Source organism: Melospiza georgiana, chromosome 1, assembly GCF_028018845.1.
Source record: "Melospiza georgiana isolate bMelGeo1 chromosome 1, bMelGeo1.pri, whole genome shotgun sequence".
Lineage (NCBI taxonomy): Eukaryota > Metazoa > Chordata > Aves > Passeriformes > Passerellidae > Melospiza > Melospiza georgiana.
In genome coordinates, this window is record NC_080430.1 from 120,639,489 (window position 1) to 120,661,727 (window position 22,239).

Below are 22,239 nucleotides of genomic sequence, written 5' to 3' on the forward strand. Positions count from 1 at the left end.
AAATTGAATAAAATGAAGGTGAAATGTTTCCTGAAGCTACAGTTAAAAATTAAGATTTACAGGTAAATCTTGAAAAGTCATGGTTCATTCTCAATGTTATGCTTCAAATTATTTATATGATTGCCAAAATACAGAATAGCTGTATGTGTGATTTTAAAAAAATTGCCACATTCTCCATGAAAAGTTTTTACGGATTATAAGGTCTGTTTTTCCAAGTTTGAGAACTTTTATTTTTTTTAGAACTTAGTAGGAAGATCTGAGCCTTGGTTTATGGCTTTATGGGAAAAAATCAACTATGAAAAAGAGAACACTTCACAACAGATGTGATCTAACCTACTTGGATAATTACCTCTGCTGAATTAGTAAATACAGGGTAATCTGAACTGGGGGACCAAAGCATCTCCATACTTACCACACCATTTCACTTTCCAGTTGCGATTAGCATCAACACCATGACAGTGAAACCTCATGTTCTTTGATCTTGTTTTTCTCCAAAATCGATCCTAGCATGTTACAAAATATTTAAATAGTAATATTACTCTATTTTGGCAAAAATCTATTTGTACACATAACAATCAACCCTGGTAAACATATTTAGTATTCTGTTTTAAATGGAATAATTTATTTCCAAGGCACAAAGTGATGGACCAGATTTATGCAGAGTCACCTTTGAATAATGTAATAACTATTTGATCTTTCTTGTCTGAATAATTTTTCGAATAATACTACTGCCATTACTTACATTTGTCCAGCTGAAATGATATCCATCCACATTAAATACAGGCATGATATAGAAATACAGCTGAGTTAGCATCTTTCTCATGTCAGGATCAGTCTGGTATGTCTGAAGAGCCTAAAGCAGAAAAGCCAAAGAAAATAATTTCCATAATAAAAATAATTTCCCAATTAAGTATTGTGATGGACTATGACAGTCACGAGGCATTTGGCAGTACAGAGGTCTGCTTTCATGGCAGCACAGACATTCCTTCCAGCTGTGCCCAAAAGGCTGACATCTTCCTGTAAATGTGATTCAGACAGCGTGTGAACATGTGAAAAAGGTGTTCTAAAGACTCTATTCTCTCTGCTTCTCAGTTGCTTTCAATACTCAAGAAAATACAACTCATATTACAGAGAAGAAAATGCATGTAAAGTTTTTCTTGAAGTAAGAGCTGAAAGTCAGTGGAATAGATTTCTATTTGAAGAAATGAGTTTAGCTCCTGTAAGACAGTGCAGCCCTGTTGTTTCCACTAGGTGATTTGATAAGGTCTTGAAGCATTTAAGGCTCAGATTAACAACACAGCTTTTGTTTGTATTCAAAGTCACTTACTACATGCACAATTATCAATACAGGCAGTTTATTCCCTTACAATTTAGACACATCTCTACTTTTGGAGAACCTTTAGAAGTCTAGGTAGGGAAAATCTTTTGGTTTTTTATGCATTCTGCATCTTAGAAAAATGCAGCAAAACCAGAGGCTCTATTTGCTAGAGCAGTGATATTTGCTAGGGCCAGTGATACTCCTTTACCAGTTCCAGGAAGCTTATACTCCACATTCTCTTGCAAATACTGTCCCTTGACATAGCTGGGCATCAAATCTGCATCCTTCAAAGTTTAATTCTTGATTTTATAAGGAATCCAGTGCTTCATGTGGCAGGTGGAAAGCATATCACACTGATGCTGGGTTCAGAGGGATGCCAGAGCCTGGCTCCTCTCCTCCTGCTACTGTGATTACAGCCTTCTGCTCTGCAGTATTTCTGGCCCTTCAGATCTGAAGAGTAGCATGTGTTTGGGGAGCAAAGGGAAACATTTGCTCTGAAATAAACTAAGCTAAATGCTTTTCAATTGACAAATGCTTGGGAGCAGTGTGAAGTACAGGAATTCAATACTTCTGGGCTCCTGACGATGCAGCTGTTTGAATTACTGAAGCTGCCATGGGAGCTGATGGATGCTTTATGTGGAATATCTGTAAGAAATAACCATATATTTGGACAAGTCTGGGGCTGAAATTTATTCATGGAGGAGTATGGCATTTTTTTTCTTTACTGAGGGGATTAGTGGGACTTGTAAATGCTTCTTCTATGCGGTTCATTAACCGTCCCTCTGTCGTGCAGCGCTTTCTCCTTGCCCAGCTTCATCTCACCCTCCCAAAGTGCTCTGCAGGTGCAAGTCCTTCAGCCCCTGTCAGATCCAAAGCAGCACATGATCCTTGTGAAAAGCCAAGTCACTCAGTGCTACTCCACACCCAGCTCCTCTGCTCCAGCCAGGCAAGAGGAGGGGACAGTGAGAAACACAAGGCAAGGCAAAGCACGGAATGAAATGGGACAGGGTGGTGTGGAGCATTGCACCTTAGTGTGAGATCCTGAAAGAAATCTTGTTTGGAGTGGAGAAGAGAATGACAGTGTGCTTTTGAAGGGGGATCTTGATGGGCTGCCCAGGAGAAAGCCACAGCCAATGAGGAGGTCATGGTCCCTGGTCCATTTGCCCGAAATTCCCAAAAAATTCATAGCTGGTCTTGCATTTAAATTTGATTTACTTGTATTAAAAAGCCATATCAAGTACTCAGATAGGTTTGGATAAAAAAAATTGTGTTAAGGGAACTGCAAAAAAATTAGTTTTGTCAAAACACTGATTTTTCAAATCAATGGTTACTCAAAAACAATGACCATGAAAATAAGGACTGTGTGTTTTTGCTATTTCACATGCAGGTGACATGTATCGAAGTAAACAGGGCTACTGTGTGCATTAGACTGGCCCTGCACTTAAATCTGGGCAGGATTAAGAGCCTGTGTGGTGAGTATGGATGTTAAACTGGTAAAATTGTTCTTACAGCTGGAAACAGAACCAATCCATGCTCCAAAATGTGGGTTAAAGAAAATGAACATTATTATCTTGGTTATTTCAGAAGTAGCAACAGGGAGAAGTAGTTTAGCTGAGGAGGAAATAAAGCACCACACACCACTTCCATGATTTTTCATTGCTTTTCTATTTTTAGACAGCATTGGCAAATTAAGCTCAGATTGTGTACCCATGGTTGGTATTTACATACCAGTGATGATGAAATTGGTATATGTGTTTGTATCTGTATTTTGTGTGCTGTCAGTTACATTGGTAATTATGCATTTTGTTACACTGGGCTATATGCTATGTTTTAAACCGCAGTGCTGTAAGACTAAACTCTTTAAAACACTTTTAAAATAATCTCCTTAAAATAACTACAGATAATTAATTAATGTAAGGTAATACACTGCTTAAAATTACATAAATTAATTTTGCATATTTTTCAGAAGCTTTCCAAATTTGCAAAAAGTGGCATAATGAAAATATTTGAATTAAGACTTTTTAATATACAATATGTTTTAAATCCCGTGAAGAACATATTTTCCTTGCTAGGTGAAAGCACCGCTATTTAGAAACCTAAACAAAATATAGGCAGCAAAATGTCAAGTTTTACAGTGACTTTATGTTATTTTAATGCCTGTTGTCATTGACAAAATACTAGAAGAGACTTTGGAAAACATTATAGTCCCCAGTAATAATCCTCAAAATTGAAAGTATTAGCGTTGGTTTAGAGCCAAATATGTCATTCAATTCAGTTCTTTAAAGAATATATGGGGTTTAAAAACAACTTTGTTACCCTTTTAGAGTAGTATTTCATTAAAAATATAGTGGATTTAGAGTGGCTTTCTTTGAAAGCAAGCAGATAGTGTGAGATCATATTCACACTTTCTGCTGAAAAGACTTCATCTTTCATAGTGCCTTTATCTGGTATTTTTATTTGATGCATGTAATCAGGCAGCATAGACAGTGTAATCTTTGGCAATGAGCCCTGCAGTTCCCAAGGTGTGTCCTTGCTGGAGCAAAGCCCACAGCTTGCTTTTAGTGACATGACCCTCGAGTCCTCCCAACTGGGGTCATGGGAACCACCTCCCCACCCTCCCCAGCCGTGCTGAAAGGATTTCTCTCCGCTGTGACACCAGCAAGGTGAATAGGAACCATTAGTGAATTAACTGCATTGTGGTTGGCAGAGAGCTCTCAGAACATGGGTTGGTTCTGCTTCCCCATGGTGCAATCAATAGCAGCTTTGCTGCTGCATGTGCAGGGAGCCAGAGCAGCCCAATAAACACTGAATCGTGTTATTAGTGAGCAAACAGATGATAGAGGGATGCTGCCAACGCCGTGCAAGCAAGCTGCCTGGGGGTGGGGAGAGCACCAGGGATTAACAGGATGGGGCTCCATCATCTGGATCAGCTGGGTGATGGTTGCTGATGGAGCTACAGCAGCTTAGGCTGGCGGAGGATATGGTCCAGAGGAAATTTAATTTAGGGGATGAGGTAAACAAAAGAGCTATATTGTAAACTGCCAAGGCAATAAAGGCAAGAGTGCAAAATGGATTTAGGATGCAGTTAGGCTTTTTATAAAATGAGAGGATTGAGTGAGAAGGACAAAGCAAGGAGACAGGGTTGGGAGAAACTCTGAAATCCCAATTGAGCTAAATAAGGATTTGCTATCCCACAATTAATTATTATTAAATTTAAGGTAACAATCAGCTTTAGCTCTTTCTGATTTTGAATTAAACAATCATACTGAATTAAACAATTACTATTTTAGCCCAAAGAACTGACTCCATTTACTGCTCTGCCAGAAATTGCACAAAACTGCTTCTTGCAAAACAGGATTAACTCTTCCGTGCCATTATTAAGATATCAGTCAAAACACCTTTTCTGACAATATTTTACTTTTATCTGGACATGTTACACTTTAGCAGGCTGACACTATGATCTGCCATTCTGGCCTTCATTGCCACTTTATCAGTTTGGCAAGTTAGTAATTAGCTCTGTCTCGGCTCTTGGAAGCAGTGCAGCTTTTTATCTCTGTTTTCCCTTTTACTGCTAGTGTCCTGCTTTGGCATTCAGATCACAAGCAGAGTGGTAAGCCCATTATTAAAGCTAAGATACAGCTGAGTATTTAAAAACAAATGGCTTAAAACAAAGGGTCAAATTTTCAAGGCTGAAGCTTGAACTGTGTCTGATTTATCCTTTTTGTTCAATACAATGCAAAACCTTCCTTCCTCTTTGAAGGCATTTATCACAGGAGAAACCCAGAAACAACTGAGAAAGAGGAATGCATTGCAACTACTCCTCAACACCCATAAAAAGAGTCTGACAAGGAGGATGTGCAGAATCCCAAAGACTTGACTGTGTAGCTCCTTAAGGATGCAAATGGAAAAGACACTGAAGCAGAGAAGAGGCAGAGGGATGATGGTGGGATGGACATGTTAGAGAAGCAAAGAGCCATTCCAGGAATCTTGTGCAAGGCTGGGACCACTCAAGCAAGGGCAGGATCTTGTGGGAAAGAAGATGCATAATGACAAAGATCTTAGTAGAAACTGGAGAGACAACTTCTTCCACTCAGAGAGGTGGTAAAAGAGGAAAAAAGAAAAACCTCTTAGATACCAAACAAGCCAAGGGCTGCCTATCTGGGAAATAAAGGCCTGAGTTGTTCTGAAGCACTGTGAATGCTTTGAAAGGAGCAACACTGATTTCTTTACTAGTAATTGTATGAAATTAGTGCCCACTAAGATATAGGCCTCTGAAAAATGTAATTATTGAATTTTGCATCCTAATTGTTTTGCTCCATGGTAGTACATATTGTTGAGGGAAACATACTCAATTGAGTTCAAGAGAACTCGCTTGAATACACGCTTTAATTAAATTTTTGAGACACAATTAAATACTTAAGATACAAACAATTGCTTGTAATTCCATTTCTGGAACAAATGAATTGTCCAACATATGGAATTTTCTTTCACAGTCCTTTTTCATGCTCAGTAGTGTCTCTGCATATCTGCAGTTTTACTCAGTACCATCATACAGGAGTAGACTGTTAAAATACAGAGCAGAATTTCTTCCTCAGGGCAACTAATGTGTTGGAACAACAATGTGAATTCTTTTCATGTCTTGAAGAAGAACATACCCAACAGCCTAAAAGCCTTCAGGGGGTAAAATCTGAATGTCCTAGTGATGAATACTTAAATAAGAATTTACAGGAGCAAGTTTCATTGAGGAATTCCTATTACAGGCACAACACAGCTGCAGTGTTACTTTTCTTTTATCAAGATCTACTTACATTGTGAAAAATTAATAGTTGCAAGCAAAATTAAAGCACTTTTTACCTTCTTAAGGTCACGGGTAGGCAGAAAGATGCAGCTGAGTAGCTGAAAGTGCACACAAAAAATAATGCAGTACATCCTTTTGGAAAATTGAAAACAAATTTTGGCTGGTTTTTTTATTTGTTATCATCAAGGTGTGACAGCAAAGGAAAGATTCTTCCCTAAACTGTGTTATTGTTGAATAAAACCTGGGCAATTCCACCACGGATCAAAAGAGACGGAGATACTTCACAGCATAAAAATGGTTTGCCACAGTTGCCTTTAAAACAATGCATCACATGCCTCGTTGTGGTGATACCATGGTACTGCACTCCATCTTTTTGGCATTGGCTTAGATTTTATCCATTAAAAAAAAAAGTTATCACAACTGAGGCCCCAGATCAGGAAACTCTTGTTGATAGTGTTCCCTGCTACTTTAGTTTCCTTACCCTCAGAACTGGTGCAGACTTTCAGTAGCAAGCATGTGCTAGAGAGATGCAGATACTCAGAGAGAAGTGGTGTATAGGATGGCTGCCAAAAAAAAGAGAGCACATTCAGAACTGAAACAGCTGTGGAATGGCAGGGAGACGTTAAGTAGAAGCAGAAACTACTACACGTAGGTGTGAACACTGCACATGAACTTCAAAAGGCAGGAACAGCATTTGCAGGATGGAAAAAAAATCATGAGGATGAAACAAATTCTGCATTGGTACCAGTGCCTCTTGCTGCTGAAAGGCTGATGAATGAAGTGCTGAGTGAAGAGGCTGGAAGAGGTGATCTCTCTGATGGAGAAAAAACAAACAGTGTTTCAGGCAGAAGCTCCTACAGGGAAGGATGAATTAGGTACAGACAAGTAAGGCTGAGTGTTTCAAATATAGATATGGCAGGATGAAACAGATGCATTTTTTCCTCCAGGTAATGAATATACAGGGAACACTCAGGGAAGTCCAATTTTTTTTTTCTGAAATTAGGCAGCTAAAAAGACAGCTGGGGAGACTAGAATCTGGTAAACAATAAAGATTAGGCTCCAATGATTGTATTGTGTTTACTGAAAGAACTGCAGACATTCATGGAGAGATTGTCACCAGATGACTGGTCCTGCAATGTGAAAAAAGCCCAGTTTTTGTGGTGCCATCACCACTGGCACCTGTGAAGAAGGCTGCAGGGGGGTAAAACAGCCCTGGGAAGCTTCTGCCTCTCCTAAACCAAGGGTAAACTAAAAATTGATCAACTGGAGGAAAAGCCAGATAGGAAAATTTCACAGATTAAGAAGATGCAATTATTCAAAGAGCAACAAATATTTCACATCAAGCCAACAGCAGCTAAAGAGCTTTAGCTGAAGGGAACAGATTTTGGAAAGAAAGAACATCCAGCTAAAGGGTGAAAGGAAAAAGCCAGAGGTATAATGTTTGTTTTGGCCTTGCATGCCTGTCATTCACTTTGGAATATTTCAACTTTTTTCAAAAGCTCTTCAGATTTTTGAGGACCATCAGTCAAAGATACTTTAGGAACAGTAGCATTCCTGTACCCTGGAAAGGACTGGCACAAATGTCTGATTTATATGGAGAGGCAGTAAGGTCCTTGCTTTCTTTCCTCTATGGTTCAAAATTTCCACTTGGAGAACTCCAAAAAATGGAGATGGAAAGCCTATCACAGTGGGTGGAATATATTGTCTCAAAGAATAACTAAATTTAGGTGTAATGAGCATCATTTGAATTAATCTCAGTCTGAACCCCTGGGATGTGGGAACACAGCATTTCAGTTGTACCTGTTCAAAAGACTTTAGTTGGTTGACAAGTGATAGATCAAGTGTATAATCTTTAGGAAACATTATTGTGTTGCTTCACATAACTATCTTGCACACCCCCAAGATCAGACTATTTTTGAAGTGGGTGAAAAAACTGATATCTGAATTTGATAATTAGGCAGTATTTCAAGGCTCTGTTAGTTACAGATAACACAGGGAAATAAATTTCCTAAGTCCTAGAGGACTGCTGGTTTTGATGGATCTCTGCAAGACCCAGCAATGATCCAGAATGTGAAGCTGTTTTCCTGACAGTGTGGGCTTCATCACTGGAATGAATGACTGAGTGCTGCTCTGACTGTCGATGCAGGATACTGCAGATGTTTTGTCCATCAGGACATGGACTGTGGAATTTTGTAGAATGAGTGAAAGTGCTACAGTGGTTTTCAGCAGATCTTAAAGTAAGAATACTTACAGCTTTACTGCCTTCTGAGCACATGGCCTGAGCAGTGCAGAAGCAGAGCCAACCCTTTTTAGCACTGTCTGTGTCTCCTGCTTGGCCCTGCATCTGAGTGCCCTGCTGTCCTGACTGAGCTCTGGCTCTGTGCTGCTCCTCTAGCTGGCTGCACTCAAACACTTCATAAACATTCTTGGGGAAGAATCTGAGGTCCTGAACGCTGCAAAATTCCTGGTAAAGACTGCTCTCTGGGGCCTGGTCCACAAGCCTAATGGCTGGCTAATTGGCAGTATGCATCCCATATGCATCCCACGAGGTGACTTATAAATCAGTCTCAGGCTGGGAATAGTGGGGGCAGATGTTGCCACTTTGCTTCTTACACAGTCTGTGTGTCTCTCTTGGCTCATTATTATGGAGGGAAAAGATGAGTTTCTAGCCTGGTTTTGGAATAAATCAATACTAATGTCAGCATAAAAAAAAAAACACCAACAAACAACAAAATACCTCTGAGAACTGCTCTCAAACCTTTAATTTCTTTTTCTGGGGCTGCATGTTTGCTCCCTGGGAGCATGATGAAGTCCAAATGCATTATCTTGAATAATTTGGGAACTCAAATAATTGTGACCATTGTTGAGGATGGAGAAGAAGGTGGTGAAGGTCACTGCATTTCCAAAGTGTGAGACTATTTTCACCTTCATTTGAGGCCCTGATGAGGTCACTTCTTTAGGGAGATGCATTTGATCTTAACAGACATTACAGGTGACACTGGATTCTTAAAGCATTTTGTCAAGAAGAACAATCAGTGCATGCTTCTTGAAGATTTTTAATTACATTTCTTGAATTTTCTAATCTTGAAATACAAATTCCTGCATCAGAAATAAAGAATAACACAACTCAAAGTCACATATCAGCTATGCTGTGTTCTGAAAATATTGTATGAAAGACATCTCAAGGTTATACATCATTGAAATGGATCAAATGGCAGCATTTATTAGAGGGAAGAAAGTCAAACCAGATGTAATGGGAATCCTCATCTGCTTTCACTAAAACTGTAACAGAATCTAGTTTTGATGTTAATTTGAATAGCAGCCTGCGAACCATATTTCAGATTTTTAAAGAAATGGTAAAATCCTAAATTTGAGGTCAGGATGATTTGATAGATGAATTCTACTTCTCCTCTCACAATGAATAGGAGTTAAATGTTCTTACCTAACATATGTACATATATAATTGTATTTTTTCAAAATGGCTATAGCTATTATGTCTTTGTTTCTGTGAGGGCTATTTAATTTTGGATGAATACATTATATATCTGAATTTTGCTTCTAAAGTCTACTGCTTTCTACAAAGTAGTTACATATATTAGAATATCTTTCAGTTCATAATATTTACTAACATATATTAATGTATTAGATCCCATGTACTCTTTTAAAAATTCTAGGCTAATGAACCTTTCTTTTTTTTTTCCCTCTGAATCTCTTGCTGTGGACACAAGTTCTGGATTCATTTATCTTTGCAGGTTGCCTTCAAAGTAGCCCACATGTAATCAGTTCTGTTTCCTTTTACAGTTTGTCTTGCTTCCCTACTCCGCCACAGGTCTTGTCATGTTTCCACTTTCAGAGCCCCTTTTCCATCACCTTCCAGCTGAGTAAGGCTTGAACTGGGTGGGACTCCACTGTAACCTCACTGCTATTTCTCTACAGTACAGGTGCAGACCCTTCTCTGTGGCTCATTAGCAGGTACCTAAAACTCTGGTCCTGTGTGTGCAGGGTGTCCTTTTCTTGACTTGAAATTCAAAGACAATGAGGTGGAGTTTGCCAGAGGCCAGCAGTACAGCTAATCCTGACAGAACATCTGATTATCTTTAGCTGAGAGACTACAGACTTTTAGGGGCGCCTTCCACAGAAACAAACAGTGATGTTGTTATTAACATCAGGCCTATGGAACACAGAGCCAAGCCTAGAGCTCATTCTGGAGTAGATTACAGGGGAAAAAAACCCAAAACAACACGCGTAAAACTAAACAAAACCCACAACTCCCCAAACCATTGTCTTTGCTATCCTTTTGTTTGTCTCAAAATGTGAGTAGGCTGCTTTCGTACTTTGAAATATATTATCACATAATATCCTGTGCATTCTTTTTCTCTTTTAAATAGGTAACTTCTCTATAAATTTTTCTCTAGCTATTATTTTCTTTTTGTCTAATTATTGTAATTGCCCAAATACAGAACAAGCCTGCACAGCAGGCAGTCTCTTGCTGTCCCATGCTCCAGCCTTACCTCCTCACTTCGCAAGTCTGATCTGCTTTAGTCTGTTTTGCATTTATAAGTAGGTGGGAGCCAGGTCCAGTTTAGCTGAACAATTCCAGATTCTCTGTAGACAGCAGGGAGCTGCTGCCATGCCCAGGAAAAACACATGAGCAGCTGCTCAGTGGTACCTCCACCCTTTGGAGGTGCTCTCCTGTTGCTTGCAGCAAATCCACTGTCACCCAGAAACTGCCACTCCTAGAGGTGCAGACCAGATACTGAGAATTCCCAAACTGAATTGAAGTATTTGGTTAAATTTGAGGCACCCAGTCTGAGGCCTGAATGTTAAGTGACATTCATGCATAGAGGGTTTTCTTCCTAAGCTAAATTGCCTGAAAAGCCTTCTTGTACACAGGAACATGGATATACTTCAATAAAAATAAGTGTCAGAGATCACAGGGTGAAGTGAAAGCTTGCTAAAGCATTTCAGGCTGCCTGCATAGTAAAGGAATGCATGTATGCTGTTCCTGTTAGAAAAGAAGCCAACAGCATGTAAATCCAGCACTACTTCTTGCTTGCCTTAAATCAATGGACTTCTGGTGCTTTTCCTTAGAATGGAAAAAACATGCCAGGAAAAATCTGTTTCCAAGCTGAGAGCCCTTTCTCAGAACTGCCCGTAAGTACCAGGCAGGATGGAAAACTGGGCTGCCAGGCTGCAGAGGTGCTCAAGGGAGGAGTTTGCCAAGAAAGAGAATTGCAGTTTGAAGCACAGAAAGACCTTCAGTTTTCCCAGAGTTCTTACTAAAATTTTCTAATTCATACAATGAGAACAGTAATATCCTAAACCAAGCAATCTAATCATATCCTCTCTCCTCCTTAGCCAGTTGTTTTTAATATGATGATGGACATCATGAACATAATGTATTCTCTTCCTGATGCTTTTTGCTCTAATGCTGGATTGAAATACTGCTCTGAGAAGGGATGGGCAGACAAAGGTGGTACATTCTTGTAGTCTGAAGGAGTACTGTGCAGACTACTTTTAATCCAGGAAAATGTTTTTACATAATTAGAGAAGCAGCCTTACAAGTACTCTGAAGATCTTAAATAACTACAGAAGGTTTTTATATACACACCCATAGCCTACATTGAGCTATAAGGTCTGCAGAGAAGTCTTGTGACTTTTTACCCTACTGCCACATTGTGCTGCTTTATGGGGAAGCTTTGGTAAGAAAGAGGAATTTAAACAATAGGCTTCCCACCAGTGCCTTTCTGCCCCAGCTTCCCTCCTTACAGCATGTTCTCCTGGCTAGGAAAGCTGCTCAGAAATTGCAAGTTAGTTCATCTTCACATTAACAGAAGTCTTAACAAGATGACACACAATTGCTGCACACCAAAAGTTAGAGAACGGCTCCTGCATCTCATTTAGCCTATTTTTGGTGACAGGCTCTTCCAAACTGTAGTGGCCTCATTATTTCTGTACCTTTCCCATGCACTGTTGGGATTCCCAAGGGAAGGCCACACATGCTTATATGACTATCTCAGCATTAGGGTGTTGATGATACAGAAGTCTACTCTTACAAAATCAGAGGAGTATTAATACATTGTAGAATTACACTGAGATAGGTGGGAATAAAAATGAGAAAACTATGTGCTTATAGGAAGAAGCTTGTAAAAGTGTACTGCAACCCTAATTTTGTGCAAAAACATGGCATGCAAAGTACTCAAAGCACACCTGTGGGGGTATTTTAAGACACTTTTGACTTCTGCCAATTATATTGCAAGGTAGTCTCCATTGTGCAGCTAATGTCTCATCTTGAACAAAAGTTTGTTGGCTAGGGGAAATAGCAAAATCCTGTAAACATATAATGTATCTGTAATGAATCCCAAATTAGAAGAGTTTACGTGCTGATATAAAAAAAAAATAACAAAAGGAAACAAATGAAAAACAAAACAAACCCCAGAAAACCAACAAACCAGAAACAAAACAGAACCAGACAATTTGGAAGCAAAATTCCAATTCCATTTGATTTCACCTCTCATTTGGAAACTGCAAATGGATAAGTATGGAGACTAAACTCTAGACATCAAAAATAAAGGGAGAATGAACCCAATAAGATAGAATCAAAAAACCTTTGGAATCACTTGCTTTTCAGATAATAGGAAATTCATCATTTCAGGTGAAATCCATCTCTGAAGAAGAACAGCCAGCAGATCAATCCCTGGCTCCAAGACTGATGCCACTGGCAGAATTTTGGGGGTTTTGACCACGGGTTGATTTACACAACAGCAGGCTTCCCAGTGTGATAGGGTGTACCTGTCTCAAAGTGGAAAAACAATCTTTGATCATAAGTTAAGAAGTTTCATTGAAAGAGCTTTAAACTGGATTTGAAGGTGGAAGAGGTCAAAACCAGGCTTGATAAACCTGGGAGCACCACACAAATGTTTGAGGGATGTTGTTCTAGACAGGTCCTTCAGTCTGCCATCAGGTGTAGGCTGGGGATGGAGATTCAGATGGCAGCAAAGACGGAAGGGTATTGATGTATTAGAAACCACAGAAGTGACTAAAACTGGTTGTGAAGGAATTAGGGCTTCTTCCCTGCAGAGGGCATTCAGATCAGCAGCCCAACTGGAGCACATCTACACCAATACACACAGGATGGGCAACAAACAGGAGCTGGAAGCCATTGCACAGCAGAAAAAACAATGATAGTTGCCATCATGGAAGCATGGTAGATGAATTCTTGACAGATTGAGACCAACTGTTCAGAAAGGCCAAGTGCCAGATCCTGCACTTGAGTCACAGAGACCCCAGCTGGGGGAAGAGTGGTTGGAAAGATGCCCATTGGGAAAAGAGCTGGGGGTGCTGTTTGACAGCAGCTGAACATGAGCCAGTGTGTGCCCACGTGGCCAAGAAGGCCAATGGCACCTGGCCTGTGTCAGCAATAGTGTGGCCAGCAGGACCAGGGCAGTGATTGTGCCCCTGTACTCAGTGGTGCAGCCATACCTTGAATCCTGTGTTCAGTTTGGGCCCCTCACTACAAAAAAGGTTTTGAGGTTCTCGAGTGAGTCCAGAGAAGGGAACTGAAGCTGGTGAAGGTCTGGAGAACAAATGTGATCAGGAGCAGCTGAGGGATCTGAGGGTCTTTAGAGAAAAGGAGGCTCAGGAGGGTCCTTATTGCTCTCTACAACTGCCTGAGAGGAGGCTGTAGCCAGGTGGGAGCCAGCCTCTCATCTCAAGTAACAAGTGATAGGACAAGAGAAAATGGCCTTAAGTTGAGCCAGGGGAGGCTTGGATACTGGGAAAAATTTCTTCACTGGCAGCATTGTCAAATACTGGAACAGGCTGTCCAGTGAAATGCTTGTCACCATCCCTGGAGGTATTTAAAAGAGGTGTAGATGTGGCACTTGGGGTGACAGCTCGGAGGAGGACTTGGCAGTGTTAGGTTAGCAATTGGACTTGATGATATTTAAGGTCTTTTCAAACCTAAACAATCCTGTGACTCTAATTTGTGATTCTGTGACTTTAGCCTTCTATTCCTATGGAATTACACAAAAGAGAAATATCTCTTTTAAACTAAGTCCTTAAAACAAAGATACTGCTGAACTGGTCTGAAGCAGTACACACTGGCACTGATTTACCTGGGCAATTACCAAAATTACTGAAAACTTTCACACTTTTAGGTCTTGGAATAAAATCCTACTTCACATTTCTTCCAGTATGTGTCTGGCATATTTTTGTCCTGTGCCTAGCTGTGTCTGGCTGTCACTAACAGCTTTATTAGGCACTTAAGTATTCCACAGATAATTTTTAAAAAGAGAGGTATATAGCTAATTATTTTCCATATTATTGTGTTAGATCTGCTACAGCAAAATGCAAAGTTTACTTAACAGAAAGAACTGTATGACTGTAAATTTTAAACACTTACTTCCTTCACAAACCACTGGCAAAAGGCTGGGCCAATCCACTCTCTTGCATGAATCCCACAGTCTATCCAGACAGCTTTCTTGTAGGGCCGTGATCTTTTACCTAACTTGAAGTGTGAATATTCACAAAACACCAAGAGTGAAACACTTGAGTGAAAACACAACAATGAGATAATAATAGAATATGAGAGAGGCTAAACCATTTTGAATTTCTTCATATAAGGGAACACAAATTTACTGTTTTAAAAGGTATGGCCAAGATAATGTAAGGCAAGTATGACAGGATAATGAGGCTGACTTATGGAAAAAAACTGTAGCAGAAGTGAGATCTGTAAGTTCCTCTTTATGAGGAATGATTATCACATGGAGTATGATGAGGAACAATGACACTACATGAATTGCATGATAGTGAATCAAATTTTCAGAACTCTTCAACAGGAGATGAAAAGAAAATACATTGAGAGTAAGATTTTTTGCATCTTGCTGACACACTCTAATTTGTGGTCCCCATAATGTGAGTTGAGAGCACACAGCTCTGAAATTTTGTCAGTAGGTAAAGAAGCAGCATTTGTGGCTGAGAAGGGCTCCACAGTCCTCTGGGATCCCTCCCCAGCATAACTGCTCTCCTAGCTGTCCATAAACAAAAAGCTTTCCAATCCCCTTAAATACAAATCCTGGTAATTGAATTTGTTCTGTTATCTTTCTCCATGCATACCCAATCCAGTAAATAGGATTTGGCTATTAATTTTCCAGGTTTTTTCCCATTTTTTATTAAAGATGACATTCAGAGAGATACTTAGATTTTAGCAACTCATCCTTAGGAAACACTGTTAAGCTGTGTCTCTGGTGTATATGTTGTAACAAAAATAAAAGTGTCTGTCCCTGATTCCAGATTTTAGTCTCATTAATGACTGTTTAATCTTTACCTTGAGTACATACAGTGGTCTCCCTTCATAGGATTTTCCAACAGAGAACATGTGAACAAGATCTGAATAAGTCCTATTCAGATAAAGCATCCAGTCCTCGATCTGCAAACAGAAAAATAAAATCATTGCTTCAATCTTTGCATTTCATGGGAAGAAACTGCAATACATTTATTTGGGTCAGCTTTCCGTCCTCTCTCTATTTTTTATTTTCCTGTAGTTTTTTATTTTTGTCTTGTTTGTTTTTTTTAACACTTTAACCAAACTTTTATTTGGCACTCATAGGTCTGTAGCCAGAGGCTGGATGCAGCCTTCACATGGGATTTTTTTTCCATTTCATTGTTGGGTATTACTGGAATACATAAACTCTCCATCGAAAATATGAGGATGTGGCTAATCCACCATTGCCACTAAATATTAATGGCATGAAAAAGGAAGATCCATGTTTCTTCCTGCCAAAACACAATGGCAAACAGATTTCCATGCAGGACTCAGTGCTACCTGCAGTATTTGTTTAGTGGGTACCAGATCTTGTGACGCAGTGCTCTCCGTGCTCAGCCTAGTGACTTTGTTTAGGTGCAGCCTGAAACTGTGTGGGTGAGCACACTAAAATCAACAGAAATTATTTACCCAGCCATCATCCAGGATAGTATTCCTTAGAAATGAGTTTGTATCTGAGTGTTTTTACATACTTGTCGCTCCTGTGCAAATACTTAAGCATTTACTTGTATTGCTTAATTGACTTAGTGTGATCAATAACTCATTGAAATCTCTTATTCAATCAGAGTAAAAGACCTACTTTTAAAGCAAAACTCAGATACTCTGAAAGACAGTTACATGTAAAGATAAGCCTTGAATACAAATATTAAATAGATTTTTTTTCCAAGGAAGTGCCTATTTTTGAAGAAGAAACACATGGAACACTCCTGAAGATGGACAGGTAACCAGAACTTGTAGAGAGAATGAAACCTCAGCCTTACTAAACACAACATTGTAGTAGATTAGAGGCACAATATGAATTGTAATTCACCTCTTCCAGGGAGTGGTACACTTCATAGTTATACCCAGGGAGGGACCTTCGACTCCTACGGGACCTCCCTGCAGTTTGGTTTTCTATTGCTTGCTGTAGGTCTGATATGAGAATCCTAAAAAAAGATAGTGGTATTATTGAAAAACTAGAAGAACACACAAGCTAAATCAGAACAACAATCACGTTTAGAAGAAATATAGCAGAAGTTAAACCATCCTGACTTTACTTCATCTGTTACGTTTTGACAATAGAGTGCTTCAGGCTCACTTGAATAAAAGCTGCCAAATGAATACTCCAGCTGCTTTGAAATGTAACAGTGCCTTCAAAAACACAATAAGCCTGTTAAATGACTGAACCTGAATGATATAAATAATGTAGCCAATGTGAAGAAGCACCCACTTCCGTTTGTTTATGGGGCAACATTTACTGTCTTCTTTTATAATCCAATTATACGATGTGATCATGGATCTTCAAAAACTGATTTAAAACCATTTCAAAAATCTTTGTAAGCTTAGGAAAACATGGACACACTTTCTCTTGGGAGTGTCATGGAACATTACATATATCTACAAGTTGTAGAGGCAAAAAAAAATTAAAAACTTGGTGCCATTATCATTCAGTCTGAAACAAGAAAAAACAGCAAGCAAAAAATCTGAAGTGGGCTTTGTTGTTTACATTATTTACTCTGCTGTAGTTGTTTGCCAGTTTTGTTAAAATAACGCAGGAAAAATATGAAAAATGCTAAGTGAAATTTAACATAAAAAGTGAGAGTTTCTTTGCATTAGGACTAAAATGCAGGAAGAGTTGTGTAAGCTGAAACTTTTCTGTTTTATGGCAAAAATAAAAAATGACACAAATACAAAATTATAATATAGAAAACATCTAAAAATAATTATAATGAAGCAGCTGAAGCATGCATCCATCCCACCAGAGAGTAGCAGAAGCTGGGAATACTGTCACAGATATCTGTAACAACATTACTGTAAAACTGAGTTATCCTTGTATGGCCTCTTCTCCTAAAGCATGGCAATGTGTAATCACCATGCCACTAATTCACCATTCCCATAAAAAGACAGCCACATTCAACCTTTTACATTTTTATAGGCATTAGCTTCTGTGATTGGAAAAAGATGGAAAGAAATGGCATTTACTCTGCTCCTAACTCAGCTGTGCAGCAGATGCCTCAAAGGTAATAGGTCTATCTGCATAGAGAATCAAAGTAAAGGTTATTCCCATCTTCCAATGTATGAGTGAAGTAGTTGTATAATTAGGAATTTCATTGTTCTACATCAACAATGTTCATTAAGCAAACTAAAGGATTATAGTCTTGACTAGCAAGGTTCTGTGTATACTATAAGACCAGTACTGTAAAGTTGATTAAAGGAGTGATTTTATTCAAGCCATTAGGGCATCTAATAGTTAAAAAAAATGCTGGACTGCCTCTCAGAATTCTGATTAGTGTAAGCACCTACCAGAGTCAAGCTCATTCTGTTAACTTATGCATCTGTACTCTAAATGAGGTTTAATAATTTTTCTTTACTTTTAAATGACTATGTACTGTGTGTACTTATAACACAAAGGCTCTTAAGTTCCTCAGGTCTGAGTGCAATGTAAGTGGCTTCTTTACCAAAACAACTAACAACTGAGGCAACTTGGTGCAGAGAGTTTATCTGATGCCTGGCTTGTTTTCATGGCCATCTGGTCAGGAAGCCAAACCCTAAGAGAGATAAGCCTGTTTTACAGGCAAGGCCTGGTCATTATTAGGGATGTTGAAATGCTTCCCGATTTTGTAAATGTGTCATAATTCAGGTAAGCATCACTGCATCAAGCTGAAATTTTACCTGGAGTTTGGCTCAGACTTTTCCAGTTCCAAAAGGGATGTAGAAATTTGACTCCATTGTGTGTGTGTGTGGAGAAAAAAAAATTTTTAGAAAAATTGAAAATCAGCTATGGGAAAAGGAGCTGTACAAAATCTTGGCTGTGGAGCTGCACTTCAGCTCAGGGCTGTGGTCCCCACCCAAGCTGTGCTGTGGGCATGGCTGTGCTTGGGCAGCCTGCTCCTGCTGCCCCCTGACCATGGCTGTTATTGCTCTCGTGGTGAATCCTCCTGGCTTTTGTGGAGTTACAGATCTCAGGAGGCTTGTCAGGACAAGCACATGCTTTGCAGGGTTTTGTTCCTAATGGCTGGGACCATCCAAAACAGGCAGCAAGGAGAATAAGAGGGAGAGCAAAGGACAAGTCTGGACCGGGTAAAATGCGGCTCAGCTTCCTTCCAAGTGCACATAACTTGTGTGCCAAAAGTCAGAGAGATTTTCTCTGTGGAAGATTAATCCAGTGTTTGCAGCATGTTTTTTGAGGTAAACTGCAGAGACCTCTTGCTCTGGCAGATCTTGTGCTTGCACATTGCTTTGCAACCCAAGCAGAGGTCTTCAAGTACAGAGAGTGTTTATAACACATATAAAATGTCCTTCTGTCATTTCATTGAAGGTGATTACTGTGAGCAGGAACAGCAGCAGACACGAATACAACTGCTGGGTCACAGTAATTAGGGAACATTTTTTTATAAGCACAGGAAAACAATTAGAAAAAGCCCCATCTCAGTTTTAAACATAAACAAAACCAAAGCAGTGCTGAACCCACATGAAAGTCACTCTGAACTGCAGCTATGGAGCTTGTGTACTTAATTTCCTTATGTTTGTTTCTGTATTTTTAGAACAACTAGTTAAGAAGAGAGCATTGTTATAATAAAAATGGGATTGTGATGAGTACTATACATATGTATACATAAATACATCTACATTATGATTTACACCGTCCTTTTATCACTGAGAAAGAAGTATAAATAACCTAATGTAGGTGTTAATTCTCGAATGTTTGACAACTCATGAGCTGATTATTCAGATGCTTAGGCATGCCATTGAGAAGGCTTTAAAACAAGATCATTACTCTTGTCCAGTACATCATATGGACAAATATGAAAGGATAAGTATACTCCAAAATTACCTTGAATTTTTTTAAGGAGCATTATAAATAATATGTGAAACTAAATGTACTGCATTTGTTCTGTATGACTTGCATTGGTCACTAGGAATGGAGAATAATAAAAGTAGTTCCTGTATAATTGATGCAGAAGTTTTGCCTCTGCATTTGCAGCTCACTTGTAAATAAACCTTGCTTGTGCTAAATAAAGAAAGAGGCAGAGCAGGCTGCAGAATTAGTAATTACCAACCCTCTCTTAACAGATGTGATTTCACATATATTGAAAACACTTCAGCTTGACTCCAGAGGAGGACATTTAATTAAAGCTGCTGCCTGTGGGAGATTTGCTGCTCTGCCATTAAAGCGGTTGTTTTCTGGGCAATGCCGTGCCGTCTGCCAGCCTAGTGGCAGTGATGTGGAAGGTATTTTCGAGCACTCTTGGCTGTGGTAGGTGCAGACCTGCCCCAAGGCCAGCTCTCAGGAGTGAGGCAGGGAAGCGGAGCGTGGGCTTACGTGTACGGGATGTTTGCTTGCTGGAGGAAGGGCAGCAGGCTCCGCGTCGCGTTCTGTGGGACTCGCACGTCAGCGACGGCGCCTTCGACAATGTGGAAGGGGCTGCTGGGCTGCCACAAGTCCACCTGTAGTGCAGGAACCAACCTGTAATTCACATGCATTCAGGGTAGGTGGGGAAGCCCAGGAGAGGCCGTGCTTGAAGGTAGGGCCAACCCTCTAGGCATGGTAGAGACAGCAGAGCTGCATCGGCTGGTCCAGCCCGACACCTGTGCTAACGGAGCAGATTTTGAGGGTGATTGTGTCCAGCTTACCACAACTCTTCTGGGAGATTTGCCAGTGGGAACAGAAAACAGTCTTCAGAATATGCCTCCTCAAACAGATCAAAATTAAGGCTACTTCCACCTTCATGCACCTCCTCAGACTACTATACATTCCCAATTCCTGTGCAGTCCATGAGTCTTTTTTTATTTTGCAAGGCATTTTCTGTGTTCACTAAAGCAACAAAAGATGCTAAAGAGATATGAAAAGCATAGCACATACCAGTGTTGTTTGCAAAATATACTCCAGCTTTATTCTTGATAATAAGCTGATCAGAGGTCAATAGCAGGCCACCAAGACAATGAATACACGATAATTTTATACTAAATGTCAAAATAACAAGACTAAGATAATCAGATTATTACAATCTTGTAAAAAATTATAGCTACTGAACCACTATTGTTATTGCACTGTCTGTATCTGCACATATGTAAGGGATTTTTCTTGTCCGTTTTTACTTCCTTTTGTTGCCAAATCTGAAATACACTTGAAAATTTTAGGGCATGAATTTTCAAGAAAGCAAGAAAATTTGCAAATCCCTTTTTCAAAGGGATTTGAAACCCAGTGTTCTGCACCCTGTAATAAGATGCTGTACTAGCACATACTCCTTAACAGAGGTGAGCACAGTTCCTCCTCAGCCAGGGTGAGGACAGTGGGAAGAACACAAGTCAACAAAACTCTTTCCAGAGCTTCTGGATATTCATAGAAGATTAAAAATGTGAGTTTCAGCAACAATCTCTATATCAACATGACAGAGAGGCATGCCAAGATCCACAGGCCTCAAAAATACATTTGTGAGCTGAATACAAGGAAGGAAACTGATACTGACTCCATGTCCACACATTTCTTAAAGAGAATCTAAAAAGGATTAATACTTGATAAATATATTTTGGTCTTTTGTCTTGTCTTTTCTGTTTTGTTGCAATCAGCCATGCCAGGCTGCACTAATGAACCTGTTGATACAACTCATGAGTGTCCACTGATTTCCAGGTATCTTAAAAGATTTTTATATTTTATATTTTAAAATCTTACTTTTTTATGCCATAGAAGATATTTGAAAATATCAAATGTATTTACCTGGTCTTGCTATGGACCTCATTTGCAAGAGGAGTACAGTCTTGCAACAGGGAGATTTCAGGGGGACAGGTTTAGTTCTCACCATTTCTCAAATGGCCCTGAGTAAGAGTATCCTAGGAGGGCATCTGATGCTGAACCTGGTGCTACCTCCTCAAGCAATGGTGACCTCAGCTCAGTCAATCCAATTAAATGCCTGCTTCTTTGGAAGGAGCTGATCTGAAACACAGGGCCAGCCTCTTCTTGTTCTTGCCAAAACCACTCTTTGTTTCATGCTCCCACAATATGGTCTCTGGATCCAAGTCACACTGGTGGCTGGGTGCAGCATCTTTTGAAGTCTAACACAGGACTGGCAAAGTTCACGAGGCTTGTGAAGCTGACAGCCGCTATGACAGATGGTCAGTAGAAGCCAAAGTCATGAGTTAAGTGGTGCTAAATGCTGCTTACAAATAAAGATCATCTCACTGCACTAACACCCTATATTTGTTAGTTTATCTGGCTTTCATATTTTGATAAATTATAGGCACCCAGTGAAATTCTCCCCTATTTCAACATGGGTAATTTCACTCATGGTTAATATGTGTGTTTGACTTTTACAAAGAGCATGCCATATGTGTATTTGACTTTTAAGATTTATTCCTAAAAAATATACATCAGAAAGGGTAATTTTGTTGCTCCTAGAGTAACAGTCTATCAATCAGCTCAGCTTGAGCCATCTTCATAAAAATGAAAACAAATTGTTACATATAAGCTAAGAACAACTGAAGTGTCTCCTGGCCAACTGCAATTTCTAAGCACATGAAACTGAAATAGAAAAAAAACCCCAACAAATCACAACTGATATACACCTGAAATATGTCTTTGTTCTTGACAGTTACTCAGGA

The 22,239-nt window shown here is 39.5% G+C and overlaps 1 protein-coding gene across 1 annotated transcript in view; it reads right to left on the reverse strand.

Annotated features, from left to right (window-relative positions):
• CPA6 (carboxypeptidase A6) overlaps positions 1-22,239 on the reverse strand; it is an 80,042-nt gene that overhangs the window by 12,430 nt on the left and 45,373 nt on the right. Inside the window, exons 3-8 of the mRNA XM_058025516.1 lie at positions 19,964-20,088; positions 16,472-16,586; positions 15,445-15,546; positions 14,521-14,625; positions 743-853; positions 413-503 (exon numbers count right to left, since the gene is read on the reverse strand). Coding sequence (XP_057881499.1) covers positions 413-503; positions 743-853; positions 14,521-14,625; positions 15,445-15,546; positions 16,472-16,586; positions 19,964-20,088 — 649 coding nt within the window. The remainder of the gene's footprint in view (positions 1-412; positions 504-742; positions 854-14,520; positions 14,626-15,444; positions 15,547-16,471; positions 16,587-19,963; positions 20,089-22,239) is intronic.